A 13,789-nucleotide genomic window follows, 5' to 3' on the forward strand; every position below is an offset into this window, starting at 1 on the left:
CAGAGGGAGAGAAGGAGGCAGTGGTACAATACAGTCAGAGAAAGAATAATCGTTGTAATTGGACAAGTTGGGATAGGGGAAAGAAAGGCCAATGAATTTCCAGCATCGGCAGGACAAGGATTGAAATCAGTTCCAAGAGGGAGATAGAAGGGAAGAGGAACGATTAATTCCAGCAGAGGGAGAGAAGAAACAATTTGTGAGAGAAAGGGCAATGAATCTGAAACATTTTCCGTATGTACAAAGAGAAACAGCAACGCATTTCAAAGCAGCAGGAATCCAGAGAAGCAGCGATCAATTGATGGGAGGGGAGGCGGTGCCCTTTAAGGATTTCCCCCCCCCTTCTAAATTGGAATTGCAAAGGGGCAGGGGCGAGCATCCGGAACATTTGCGAGAGAAATCAACTTCACGTGAGCGCGGCACACTTAGAGCATCCCCAGCGCAGAAGCCCAATACAAACAAAACAGCCCCAAAGCAAGGAACTACGAACGTGAATTCTGCAGACCCATCAGCTGCACATTTGCTTGTACTTTATGCAAGGGGTTTGGGCATGCCATCCCCACAGTTCAAAATTCAATCGGATGTCTCTGTACTGTTATGGAACCAGCCCATTTGTGACAGAGTACCCATTGGCTGGCTCAGTCATGAATCTAATCCAGGGAAAGAGGAAATCACCAGCAGCAACCAGAGTAAAAATGGATTGGGGGTGGGGGGAGAACTCTGAAAATTCTCACTCTTTTTTATGGATAATGTCTATCCTTCCCAAACTCCTACTTTCTACCCAAAAAAACCAAAACAGGAGAGCATTCAGAACAGCAACAATGCAACACGGTTCAATATCTTCACGCGTAGTCACCAGAATGGCATTGCAGGACAAAAGAACAGTGCAAACTCCACCACTCCACCACAAAGCACAGCCTTCCTCCGCTTCCAACATGCCTTCCGGCTTGGCATTACCCTAGCAACAACCTCCAGCAAGAAGCACCTATCATGTACCCTGGCCCGTCTCGCCTGCCTGTTTAACGAGTTGATAATTAAGAGCACAAGCTGTCAGCCGTGTGCCTGAGGTACAAGAGGAGGGAAAAAAGCCTGCCTTGCATCTTGCGTTCGTTAAGTGTTAATGAGTGGAACCATTTCAGGCAGTGTGGTGAGGCTGTGCCGCTGCTCTTTCCTTCCCCCAGCAGTGTCCCTGTGAACCTTCTGTACTGAAAGGGAAGCTTCCAGTGGCCACCTAAGGGCTGTTAATGAGGAATCGCTCATTAGCGCCACAATCAAAGTTTCCTCGGTTATTAAGACACCTAAATCTGCCAGCTGCCCAGCGGGAAAGAACGGTCGAATGCTGCTGCTTTCCATCCCTCCTGGAGCCCTTTGATTTCCTCCTTTCCTTCACAATTTTACTTTCCCCCCCTAACTCTTCATTCGTCTCCCTCATCCTTCCGCCACTCCACCTACCCCTGAGCGACAAGAATAACCTTTCCCAAAAAGCAACAGTGGAGCCAGGTTACTCACATGTAGCGCAGGTGAGGGTTCTTATCGAATGCTCGGGGCTGGATGCTCCGCAGGCCTGTGTTCTTGATTGTCCTGAAAAGAGATTTAAAGGGATAGTGAGGGCAGGGAAAGGTCAGTGAGGGCTAGGCCTCCCAAACCTCCTTTGTAGGGAACTCAAGGAGATGGTTGAAAGAACATTATACCAATTAGAAATCCAAAATGGCATCCAAAATGGCAGGCCAAGTGAGGCAACTTTGGAAGAGCAGGGAGGGAAACGTCTCATTTAAAAGCACTCTTCTCAAGAGACTGGTTTAAATGGGATACTGGTGGGGCAGAAGAATAGAGAGCTCTGACTTTGCCAGTGTGGTGTAGTGGTTAGGGTATTAGACTAGGATCAGGAAATCTCAGGTTTGTATCCCAACTCTGTCCTGGAAGCCCAGTGGGTAACCTTGTGCCACACACCTTAGCCTGAACTTCCTAGCGAAGATAAAGTGGAGGAGAGGAGAACCACTTTGGCTCCTCATTGGGAAGTAGGGCAGGTATAAATAAAATGAAATGAAAATTGGGCTTTTCACTGCCGTGCATGTAACAAAATCAAAAACAGTCCAGTAGCACCTTTAAGACTAACCAACTTTATTGTAGCATAAGCTTTCGAGAATCACAGTTCTCTTCGTCAGATGCATTCTTGAAAGCTTATGCTACAATAAAGTTGGTTAGTCTTAAAGGCACTACAGGACTCTTTTTGATTTTGCTACTACAGACTAACACGGCTAACTCCTCTGCGTGCATGTAACAGTAACACAACAGAGAACTGGAACCTTGTCGCGTGTTATGCTTATACTGTGTGTTTAAATGCACTGGAGCCCAGTTTAACTGAGATGCTGGATATGGGCAAAGTTTTCCTATCCCACCAGGGTCATATTTCAGCTTAAAGCCTGACATTTTCATAACCGGTGGATCCAGGCTGCTATATCATCGTGGCTAATATCAGCAGGGTTGTATAACTAGATCATCCAGGGTTCTGGAATGAATGACCTTATGTCCCTTCAACTAGGGTTGCCAACTCCACAGTTGGAATTTCCTGGAGATTTGGGGGTGGGCCCAAATGCTAGGGAGGCTACCCTCCTAAGCTGCAGTTTCTCTGGGGGAACAGATCTCTGTATTCTGGAGATCAGTTGTGATTCCAGGAGATCTCATGGAGCCACTTGGAGGTTGATCATTAGACTTTAAAGGTATACTTCAGATGCAAAGGCACGGAGGGGCTTGTTGGACACTCCCCCACCCCAAAGCTCCTGGGGCTTGCAAGCATAGGGGTACATGGTTAGCAGGGGGGGGGAATCAAAGTGAATAAGGGACGACCGCCAAGAATCTGTGCCTGAGCATACAGGTCAACTTGCCATAAGGCTGCCAAATTTTCAACCAGGCTTTGTTTAATGGCAGCACGTTCTGCAGTTCATAATGCTGTTAAACACCGGAAGAGGCGACCCTTAACTGGCTGGACACTCCTGCAAGGCTCAACCGGCACACACACATTCAACATACTCACAGTCTCCGGAGTCCTGTGTAGAGCTCCATGTCTACGGCATGCAACGTTTGCAGGTTCCTCCAGTTCTCTATGTGTCTGCAGAGAGAACAGAGGGAAGGTTTTAGCACAAAACTAAGCTCTTCCTCCCTGGTGCAGGCAGATGGCTTGCTGTTAGATGAAGGCAATCAGCACAGGAGGAAGCCCTTACTCCTCACTCATAGCCTGCTTTCAACATGACCCAAACGGACTCCGGATTGACTTGACACCATTATTGGCCAAACATAGTGTAGATATGCCAAGATGGTAGATGATGGTATGTTCAGGGGAAACAAACAAGTGAACGTACAAATAGGTTAAGTTGATAGGAAGTATCAACAATATCACCCCCCTACACACAAACACACACACACACTTTGTTCATTCTGCTGAACAGATGCAATTTTATACAACAGTAATAATATTAAGCGCTTGACCTAGAGCTTTCAATGTTTCGTGCATTTCACATACATTACTTCTGTAATCCTTACAGCAACCCTGTAAGGTGGGACAGTTTTATCCTCTGCTGAGAAAGAGAGAGAAAATAGCTTGCTTAAGGCCGCCTAGAAAATTTGTGGAAGAGGTGAGGTTTGCACCAGAGCCCTCCCTCACCAACACACTATTTCAGCTCCCCAAAGCCCACCTTGTGGAAAGGCGGTATTCAAGCTTAACATGGAGGACAAAATCTTTACCTAGTACTGTAAGAGTAGCCTAAACCAAAGCTAAACAACTTGCAGGGGGAGGTTTTTTCAGTAGCGGCTCCTCACCTGGGAAATGACCTAGTCTGATAAATTGCATGCATCAGCTGAACATCTTGTTATTTGCCCAAGCATTCTGTTGGCTCATTTTAGCACACAGAGGGTTTTATTAACTGTCTTATGATAATTTTATCCTTTTAAAATTTATTTTGCAGATTGTAATTTCCTGCCCTCATTTAGAGAAAGTTGTATATGTGTTGAGCTGCTCCTATTATCTATGCTGCTGGTTTTTACTTGGTTGTTTTTGAGCTTATTGATTTTTTTTAAAGTCATTTGCTATTTTTAACTCACTGAACATTTAGGGAGAATGTGAGCAATGCCTCTAAACAAGTAAAAATCAGGAAAGATTCTGTTTCTTTTTCTGTATTTTTATTTTGTGTGTGTGTGTGTCACAGAAATCCAAGCCAATGCTCAAACACCTACACACAGGGTTTTCACACATACCATTCCTGAATCACCTTCTGACACCCAAAGACAGCCTTTCCGAGGTCACGAATTCACACAGAGCAGTCACAGGAGAAGGGGCAAGACTTCTCGCAACCCTATGACTCATAAGGGACTAAGGGGTGAAATTCTTCCTTCTTCTGCAAGCATAGCTCTGCTAATAGGAGCTGGAGTTTTCATCCCTTAGTCCCTATTTGCTCCAAACCCCAGACCATGTGGCTGTTCCTACATGCAAGTTCCAGGAATGAACACTGTGGAGGTTAGAAGAGTCTGCAGGAACTGAGAGGAATATAGGAGAACTCTATGTTCCTTATGATGGACAGCTGGATATAGGCTACTGTCTACTTCCTGCAGCGTTTCTTAAACCCGCCCTTCAACCATGCAGCCTTGTTTCCCAGCCCCCTATACACACTCCTTCATAGGGTTGCCACCCTCCAGGTGGTGGCTGGAGATCTCCCGGAATTGCAGTTGATGTCCAGGCCACAGAGATCAGTTCCCAGGGAGAAAATGGCTGCTTTGGAGGGTGGAGTCTATGGAATTATACCATGCTGAGGTCCTTTCCCTTCCCTCCCTTCTCCAGACTTCACCCCCCCACACCCCTAAATCTCCAGGAATTTCCCAACTTGGAGCTGGCAACCCTACTCCTTCATATCCCACAAGAAAATGAGGCCATATCTCAGGATCCTCCTGTTCCTATAACATAACTGTAGTGTCACACGATTTCCTGTCACATGCTTGCAGCTCAGCGGATGCCTTGCAGTTGCCAGGAAGTCAGAGATGGAGGCGCTGGAGGCCACTGGGACGGACAATCTTAAGACAGAACCGTGGTGTCCAACTGTAAAAATCAGTGTGATATGTTCGTGTTCGCACATGCAGGTCACAATGCTGCAACTAATGAGGGATGAGCATGCACGTGCGTAAACACGTCTTTGACTATCAGCACAGCCCTATGAATTCAGTTTTTATTGTACTAACTACAGCTTCCAGCTTCCAAGTGAGGGACAGCCAAATGGCAACCTAACGTGCGGCATTCCCTTCCTCTCCTCAGTTTTGCAAAACCTGGCTGGAAAGATGCCCGTTAAGTAACCAACTGTAACCTTCGCAAACATAAAATCAATTAGTTCAGGGTTTCTCCCCCCCTGCTGGTAAAGATGAGTTTTTCATGCAACAGCCCATTATTTTGAAATGTGCCTGCTTTTTTAAAAAAAATCACTCCATTGTGTGCTCAAGGCATTCTGACAAGCATGTTATGAAAGACAGAAAACAGAAATAGATCTGTCACTTCTGTGAATCTCGCTATTCTGTAGATATCAGCACTGGGCCAACAGCTCCGGCGATCGCAGCGTCATGTTTACCCCTATGAAGAAGAGCAAGCCAAGCTGAGCTACCGCCCCTTGGGCATCACACCATTTTTAACAAGCCAGAAACACGACCTGTCAGGACCGTTGCATTCAAAAGGAAACAACTGGTGTCTAAGATAAATGCCAGATTCTTTATTGGAGTTGAACCCAAGATACATAAATGTTTAAGATTCCAGAGATTCAAGTTTCACCAAGTTTTGGATCCCCCTTTATCTCTCTCATTCTTGAATGTCTCCATTTCCCTTCTTTGTTCTGCCAAGATATGCCTCTTGTTGAAATCTTGGGTTATTTAGTTATTGCTGATATTTATTTATATTTCAACTTTTCCACCCGCAGTTCAGCTCCAAGGTGGCTTCAGCCAACTTCTCAGTCTCAAAACATCCGCTGCTAAAGTGGATTGCAGGAGTAAAACTCTAATACTATACAGATGGCAATTAAAGTTCAATGCAAAAATGTTCTTTCAGGCAAGATCTGGTTGATCAAGGGAGGGCAGGGACTTTCTCCTACGGCCCCTCTGATGGTAGCTGAAACATGAATTTCTCTGGTTTCAACCCTCTGTTAGTTTCTCTGAAACTCACAGCCTCCCACCCAATAACAAGCCCACATGCAATGATTTAAACAGCATTTGAAAATGAGCCAAGACTCTGACATTCAGTCTCCACCTCTCCACCTTTCCTTATGGTCTTTCTCGCCGCCCCCCCCCTCCAACTGCAAGTCTAGTTTGTTCTTTTAAATAAAGCTGTTGCACTGAGGTTAGCTTGGAAGGCATGTTACAAACTATTTCTTGTTGCTGTTGCTAAGTCCTCCTATGCGTTGAATGCAAAGTTTCAGATTCAAATGCAATACCCTCGCTCCTCCATCTGCAGAATGGAGATTTTTCTTGTGTGTTGTGTATTCAAATCGGCATTAAAACAATTAAACAACGAATGCACAAACTGCATTAAAACAGTGAAGCTGCCTTCCTCTGAATCAGACCCTTGGTCCATCAAGGTCAGCGTTGTCAATCCAGAATGGCACTAAGATTAGACATGGGCACGAACCAGGAAAAAAAAAAACATGGGGTTCGTGGTTCATGGGGTTTCCATGAACCACGAACCACGAGCTGGCATGGAACTGGCCCAGTTACGAACTAGTTCATGGTTCATGGTTCGTGAGGTTTAAATGCCCCTTTCCGGCAGGGAAAGGGACATTTAATCATTTAAACAGCCCTTTCCTGCCACTTGCAAGGGGCAGGACCCTTTCAAATGTCAGCTGTCAGGCAGCAGGGGGGATCCCTCCCCTCGCCAACTGCCAGCTGATAGTTTAAAGGGACCTGCCCCTTGCAAGCAGCAGGGCCCTTTAAATGGCCCATGTGAGGGGTGGAAATGCCTGTTTTGGATTCCTGTGTTGTCCTGCATGCCTGCAGGGCAGTGGAGGAGGCCAAAAACGGCCCTTTGGCCCCTCAAATGGCAGCTGCAGCTGCCATTTGAGGGGCAGGAGGGCCCTTTTCCGCCTTCTCCACTGCCGTGCGGGCACACGGGACAACAGAGGAGGCCTCCACCACCCCAGCATCAGATGGAAGGTAAGGCTGGGGAGATGGAAGGCTGGGGCTGGGGAGAGAGGTGAGAGGCTGGGGCTGGGGCTGGGGGTGGGGGTGGTTGGGGCTGGGGGGTGTGGGCTGGGGGTTGGGCCATTTAAAGGGCTCTGCCACTTGCGAGTGGCAGGTCCCTTTAAACTATCAGCTGGCAGTCGGAAGGGGGGAGGATCCTCCCCTGCAGCCTGCCAGCTGATAGTTTAAAGGGGCCTCCCGCTTGGAAGTGGCAGAAAAAGTTTAAATGGCTATTTCCCTCAGGGAAATGGCCATTTAAACTGCCCCTTTAATACAAACCAAACAAACCAGTAGTCAAGCTCATGGAAACAAGCTTCCACGAACCCTGGTTCGCAAACCCCAAACCAGGCCGGTTCATAGGGGTTTTTTGGTTCGCATTTAGGTTCATGCCCATCTCTAATTGAGACCTTCCAGGGTCTCAGGCAGAGGTCTTTCACAGCACCTATTACCCGATTGGAGATGTCAGGGATTGAACCTGGGACCTTCTGCATGCCAAGCAAATGCTCTACCACTGAGTCACAAGTCTCTTCCCTTAAGCCACTTTGCAAAGAACAGATTCCACGCTGTAAGGCACAGGATAACAGAATCCTATCAACTAAAGGCAAGCAAGGAAAGGCACTCTGCTTTTGTCTTGTTCTCTCTTTGATAAGGAACTTCAAATATGCTGCAGAAGCACTCATCACATGGCACCCTGTATGGAACACAAAAGAACTGGCTCAACAAATGGATCTATTGCCATTTAGAAATTGAGAAGGCCAGTGGGCCATCCTGTCTAGCATTCTGCTTCCAACAGTGGCCTGTGAAGCACGCAAAGAGGGTCCTTACCTGCTCGCTTCTCTGTAGCTTCCTGCCTCTGAACCTGGAGGTCCTTATTTGACTCATGCCCAATAGCCAACAATAGGGGCATCTTCCATAAATGTCTTGGTCAATATTTAAATCCGCACTGGATGAGCACTCAAGCTTCCCTCTCTGGGGAAAGCTCCATAGCATGCAGTGGTTTTCTTTCCCTTCTTGGCACCCAGCACTGCCTTCCTTCTGACAAGTCCAATGTCAAAACCCGATTGAGATACGCTTACAGGGTCTAGCAGCCTGATGGCACCTCCATTTCTGAACTGGGCAGGCATCATTATACAAATGGGGGAGACGAAGCAAAGATGGTGCTGAGAATACAGCCATGTCCACAGGTAACCCAGCAAGAAGGACAGCAGAGAAATTGGTACAGACTGTCCCATGCCAGCTTGGTCCTTTGCGCAGGATGAAAGCCCAGGCTACACTGCATAAGAGCCCTGTGAAACTCCATTGGTCCCATGTCATCTGACATCCATGGAAACTCAAACATCTGCTTCTGGCCAGATGCACACAACTTGAGATTAGCAAGCCAATGACTTTTTCTTCTGGGCACAGAGAGTGCTTGGATCTGGTTGTTTATGTACCCTTTGGATATTCCAGAAGTGCCTCAAAAAAATCAGCTCCCCACCCCCCACCCCCGCCATGTTCCTTGGCTTCACTCATCCAGGCCCTTCAAAGCCATGTTGCTAAAGTGCCATTAGGATACCTGGGACTGCAGGCCACAAAATGTGTACGAAATCCCAGCCGTAAAGTAGCGCCCGAGCAAGCAAACAAGCTGCAACGGAAATGCAAGCGATGTACCCGACACGGCACTCTCCCCAAGTAACAAGGAAATTGATTTGTCATCCAGGTGTATTACGCCTAGTGATCCATACATGGCGGCATTGCCTTCCAATTACCCGATACGTTTAGCACGATCATCCAAAACAGGACTGGCCAGGCGGTGCCAGGCCATGCAGAAACAAAACAAATAAAGAGGAGGAGGAAGCAGACACCAGCCTGCTTCCTGAAACATCCACAAAGAGCTCTGTGTTACTCTGCCTCACCCTTTCGCCCAGCAGCTGCTGGTTTTAAAAAAAATATATCCCCCATGGGCTGATGGAAATTGGTCAGCTCAAGCCCACTGGAAGCTGCATAACTCGAGCAGCTCAGTGGAACGGCTGCAGCAGACTGCAAGCCTTGACGTCAAGAGTCTACACTGCCACGTTCCGTAGGGACCCCCTTACACAAGAGCAAAGCATTTATCACAAAGGGTGATAAACACGTGGAATTCGTTGCCACAGGAGGTGGTGGCAGCTACAAGCATTGCCAGCTTCAAGAGGGGACTGGACAAATATATGGAGCAGAGGTCCATCAGTGGCTATTAGCCACAGGAGATAGATGGTATTCTCTTTGTGGGGAGGTGGTGCTCTGTTGTCTTGGTGCTGGAAGGAAGGCAGTGGGAGGGCTTCTGGTGTCCTGGCCTCACTGACAGTCCTTTAGATGGCACTGGATTTCTAGCCACTGTGTGTGACAGAATGTTGGACTGGATGGGCCACTGGCCTGATCCAACATGGCTTTGCTTATGTTCTTATGTTCTTATGTTCTTATCTCCCCACCCCAAGATCAAACATCACTAAAGATCGTGCTTTACACTCCATAGACAGGAATCATTCCCGTCTAGTTACCTGCCTTCTACTGATTTAAAGGCTGGGAATGTGTATTGGATCAAGATGTTAAAAAAAAAATAGTCCTATGGTCCACATTTCGAAACTGACCTCTGTCGGGCCATGAAATTATGGCCTGGGCTCAGTGTATTTTACGACGGTTTGCATTTGCATCCACCAACCTGAGAGGCAAGACTGTGTTTGCTCCCCACTTTTGAGACTGAATTTGTAAAGCCTGGGGAGGGAGCTGATCCCTGAAGAACAGCAACTCCAAGAAAACAAAAAAAATGTAATGCGTATTAAAGGGGGGGGGAGGAGTATTAAAGAGCAGTGATTTACTAGAAGCAGGCACCAGAAGGGAGAGACTATCTTTGGTCCGGAAGCATATTTACATTAGAGATGTTGTAGCTTACTGGAAGAGCCTTTGCATGCAGAAGGTCCCAAGTTCAATCCCCAGCATATCCATTGAAAAGGATCAGATAGCAGGTGATGTGAAAGAGCTGAGACCCTGGAGAGAAGCTGCCAGTCAGAGTAGTCAATACTGACCCAGATGGACAGATGGCCTTATTCAGTATAAGGAAGGTTCATGTGTTAAGGTGATATGAAAGACCTCTGCCTGAGACCCTGGAGAACAGCTGCCAGTCAGAGTAGACAATACTGACCCAGATGGACAGATGGTCTGATTCAGTATAAGGAAGGTCCATGTGTTAAGGTGATACGAGAGACCTCTGTCTGAGTCCCTGGAGAGCAGCTGCCAGTCAGAGTAGACAATACTGACCTGGATGGACCAAGGGTCTCATTCAGCAGAAGCAACTTCATGCATGTTCAGGGTCATCAGGCAGCATTTACAATAGCAACTCAGTCCACCAAAAACGTAACAATGCACAAGCAAACCTCCGTCGAGCCAATATGTGGATGTATGTCCAATATATAATCTGCTGGTGCATCCTCTTTCGCATTTCCATTTACACTCTGCTCTTATTTTTGTTGAGTTGATTAATTATCTGCCTTTTTCAAAATCGATCCAATTAAGCCATTAGATTTTTAAAAACATCTGCATGTTACCAACCCCCCCCCCCAATCTAAGTGCCTTTTTGAGGATTTGAAATGAAAGCGTGAGATGCCTTATAATTTAGTGTGTAAAAACCAGGGTACATCATGGCCATCACTTAGATTTCTCCATAGTCTCAATTTCTTTTTTCACACACACACCCTCCATTGCTCTAACAAGTCAAAGTTGAAATGGCTTCAAAAAATTGAAAGGATGTCCAGCCTCAGCCATAATGATTAAACCTGCCTTTATTGATTAAAACAGGCATGCATGACTTATGAATACGGGATGATATCCCCCCCTTTAAAAAAATAAGTCCCACTTTTTTGAGCATCCTTATTAAATTTGACAAGTCCTAAGGTATTTTTTCACTACTGTGTATAGAAACTCAACCCCACTCCAAAGAAACCAGCCAAATGAAAAGCACCCACCAACCTATGCCAATTTGTCCTTCTGCTTCCCAAGCAACAAACATTTCCTTGTTGACTAAACCAGTCATTTCCTGCTCAGGATTATGGTATCTGTAGTTTTTTCTGCACTCCTGATTCATCTTGGAAGTAGGGTGATCAGGCTACAAGTGGTGGCTTGAGATCTCCCGGAATTACAACTGATCTCTAGGTGACCGAGATTAGTTCACCTGGAGAAAATGACTGCTTTGGAGGACGGAATCTATGGCATTATATGCCACTGAAGCTCCTCCTCTCCCCAAGCCCCGTCCTCTCCAGGCTTCACACCCAAAATCTCCAGGAATTTCCCAGCCCAGGACTAGCAACCCTCTAGCAGAAAAGGATAGTTGGGGAAGATGTGGTTTGTAATTACCAAGAAGATATACCAATGTCCTGTGTTTAACTCTCTCTCTCTCTCTCTCTCTCTCTCTTTCTCTCTCTCTCTCTCTCACACACACACACACACACACACACACACTTTGCAAAGTTTTTGAGATTTTCTTATTTTGTAGGAGGAAGGAACTGGTCAAGGTCTAAGAAGTAGCAAAGAGTGTGTGTTGATGAGAGGCACATTTCAGGTTAGATCTAGAATGAAAGTCGTCTGGGCCAAAGTTTTTCAAACAGATGGGGGAGCTCAACCTGTGAAATGTGTTGGCATCACTACTGGTCAGTAACCATGACCTGTACACATCCCCCACCCCTCTTTTTTCCTTTTGCAATCTCAGGAAGATAGCAAAAACGGTGTGCCACAGGGATCAGTAGCATTTTATAATAAAAAGAGCACTGAAACGTCAAAATTCAGAGCAAGAGATCAACAAAGGGCCAGGATGAGAAAACCCATTTGCATAATTGAAATTGCAAAACTTAACATTCATGATAATTGGCTTGGTGATTAATAAATCTATACAGTTCTTGCAGCCTGAACACTTACTGTTGCAAGTCCTTTATTAGGGAGTGGCACACACAAAGGGCAAATCCACACTCACTCATCTTCTGCTTATCTTGCGCTGTTGTGGCAATCGCCTTTATTCCACTACCAGGCTGTGCATCCTCACATCCACCCTTCCGGCGCGTCTTCATGGCGCAATCAGTTCTCCACACGCCACCGAGTAAAGCTTTACCGTGGGCGGTTCCATCCTCTGCCGTCAGAATTGAAGACGCATGTCACTTCCCCTTTTTTTAAAAAAAGGGGTCAATTATCCGGTATACCAATATCTTGAATTTTGAGAAGTGGCAATGTACCCTCCCCCTTATCTTTGATTGGCTCCAGTGACCGTTTTTTTCCCCGCGCAAACCACTGCTCACTACGGTTGGTTTACTGGTATACCGACCATTATGCACTGTTTAAAAAAAAGCAAAGAAAACGGATTTCCGCGAATATCACGTGGTTTGGAGGGAAGGCACAATAGTGGTGCGGTGATGGCGGGGAACACGCAGAATGGGAAAGCGTGTGAGGATCTGCATGAATAGTGCACCAATTGCGAAAAAGCCGCGGAAACAAATAGGTAGTATGGATTTGGCCAAAGTCTCACAGTGTCATAAATATACACATGTGCAACCTGTGAGAGTGCTTTACTGCAGTGGCATAAATCTGTACATGGTTCTCTCTAACTTTACTGGAAACTGTTTGCCTCCCTCATTTCCCTTTCTGAAAAGCATCCTCAATAGTGCAATCCTATGCAGAGTTACTCCAGTCTAAGCCCAATGGTTTCAATGAGCTTAGACTAAGATAACTCCACATAGAATTGCACTGTTAGTCCCATAAAGACCTTATAACATAATGGTTATTCTAACATCCTATGTTCCTCTCCAAAATATCATAAAGGTTTGTTTATTTTTTAAATAGCCATATTTGACTCTGCAGCCATAGATTCCTGACATCTGGTATATCACACCCCTGGCAGACCAATACACACGTCTAGAGGAATGCGCTCAACTTGATGGCATTTATGGCCCAGGTCTGGATTCAAGTTATTCCTCTTTTAAAAAATTTATCTACTAACTAAAATTGCAGTCCTGGTAATAAACTCCTACAAAACTGCTGTACAACAAACAGGCAAATGCCCCCTCTGTTATGTGCCCACTTTCAGAAGAAGGGTAGGGCTCAAAAATGTTTATTTTGATAATTTCTCTACCAATATTTTGGTAAAAAAATTCAAAAGCTGCCAAGATTTGACAGGAAAAAACTCAAAGCGCAAGAAGAGAAAAAGAAACTGCAGCATGTGTATTGGGTGAGAGGAAAGACACCTATTCTAACGTCTACCCGTCAAATCAGTAATTCAAAATGAAACATTTCCATAGGTGTCAAAATGAAACAAGAGTCATAAATTACAGAAGGAGACCCTTTACACAAGACTGCTTTCAATTATCATTTATATAGCACTTTAAATGCGATTTGAAAATCCTCGTGTCGTTCATCTTTTGTAGTTACCATGCGCAGAGGGCGACCGTGACTCCTGAATTACTAATGGTAGCCAGCTAAAGGATTCAGCCAAGACAGTCCAGCACAGAGGGGATTATAAAGAGAACAACCCCAAATATCATCATCCCATAAACAAATCTCAACCCACTGCAATCGAGCTGAGCGGACCGTACAGCTT

General features: G+C 45.9%; 1 protein-coding gene across 2 annotated transcripts in view; it reads right to left on the bottom strand.

Annotated features, from left to right (window-relative positions):
• Positions 1-13,789, bottom strand: part of NTRK3 (neurotrophic receptor tyrosine kinase 3) — a 409,536-nt gene that overhangs the window by 300,640 nt on the left and 95,107 nt on the right. For both annotated transcript variants that reach the window (XM_055002827.1, XM_055002826.1), the window contains exons 2-3: positions 3,032-3,106; positions 1,507-1,578 (exon numbers count right to left, since the gene is read on the bottom strand). In XM_055002827.1, the coding sequence (XP_054858802.1) occupies positions 1,507-1,578; positions 3,032-3,106 (147 nt within the window). The remainder of the gene's footprint in view (positions 1-1,506; positions 1,579-3,031; positions 3,107-13,789) is intronic.

This window comes from Eublepharis macularius, chromosome 18 (assembly GCF_028583425.1).
Source record: "Eublepharis macularius isolate TG4126 chromosome 18, MPM_Emac_v1.0, whole genome shotgun sequence".
Taxonomy (NCBI): Eukaryota; Metazoa; Chordata; class Lepidosauria; order Squamata; family Eublepharidae; genus Eublepharis; species Eublepharis macularius.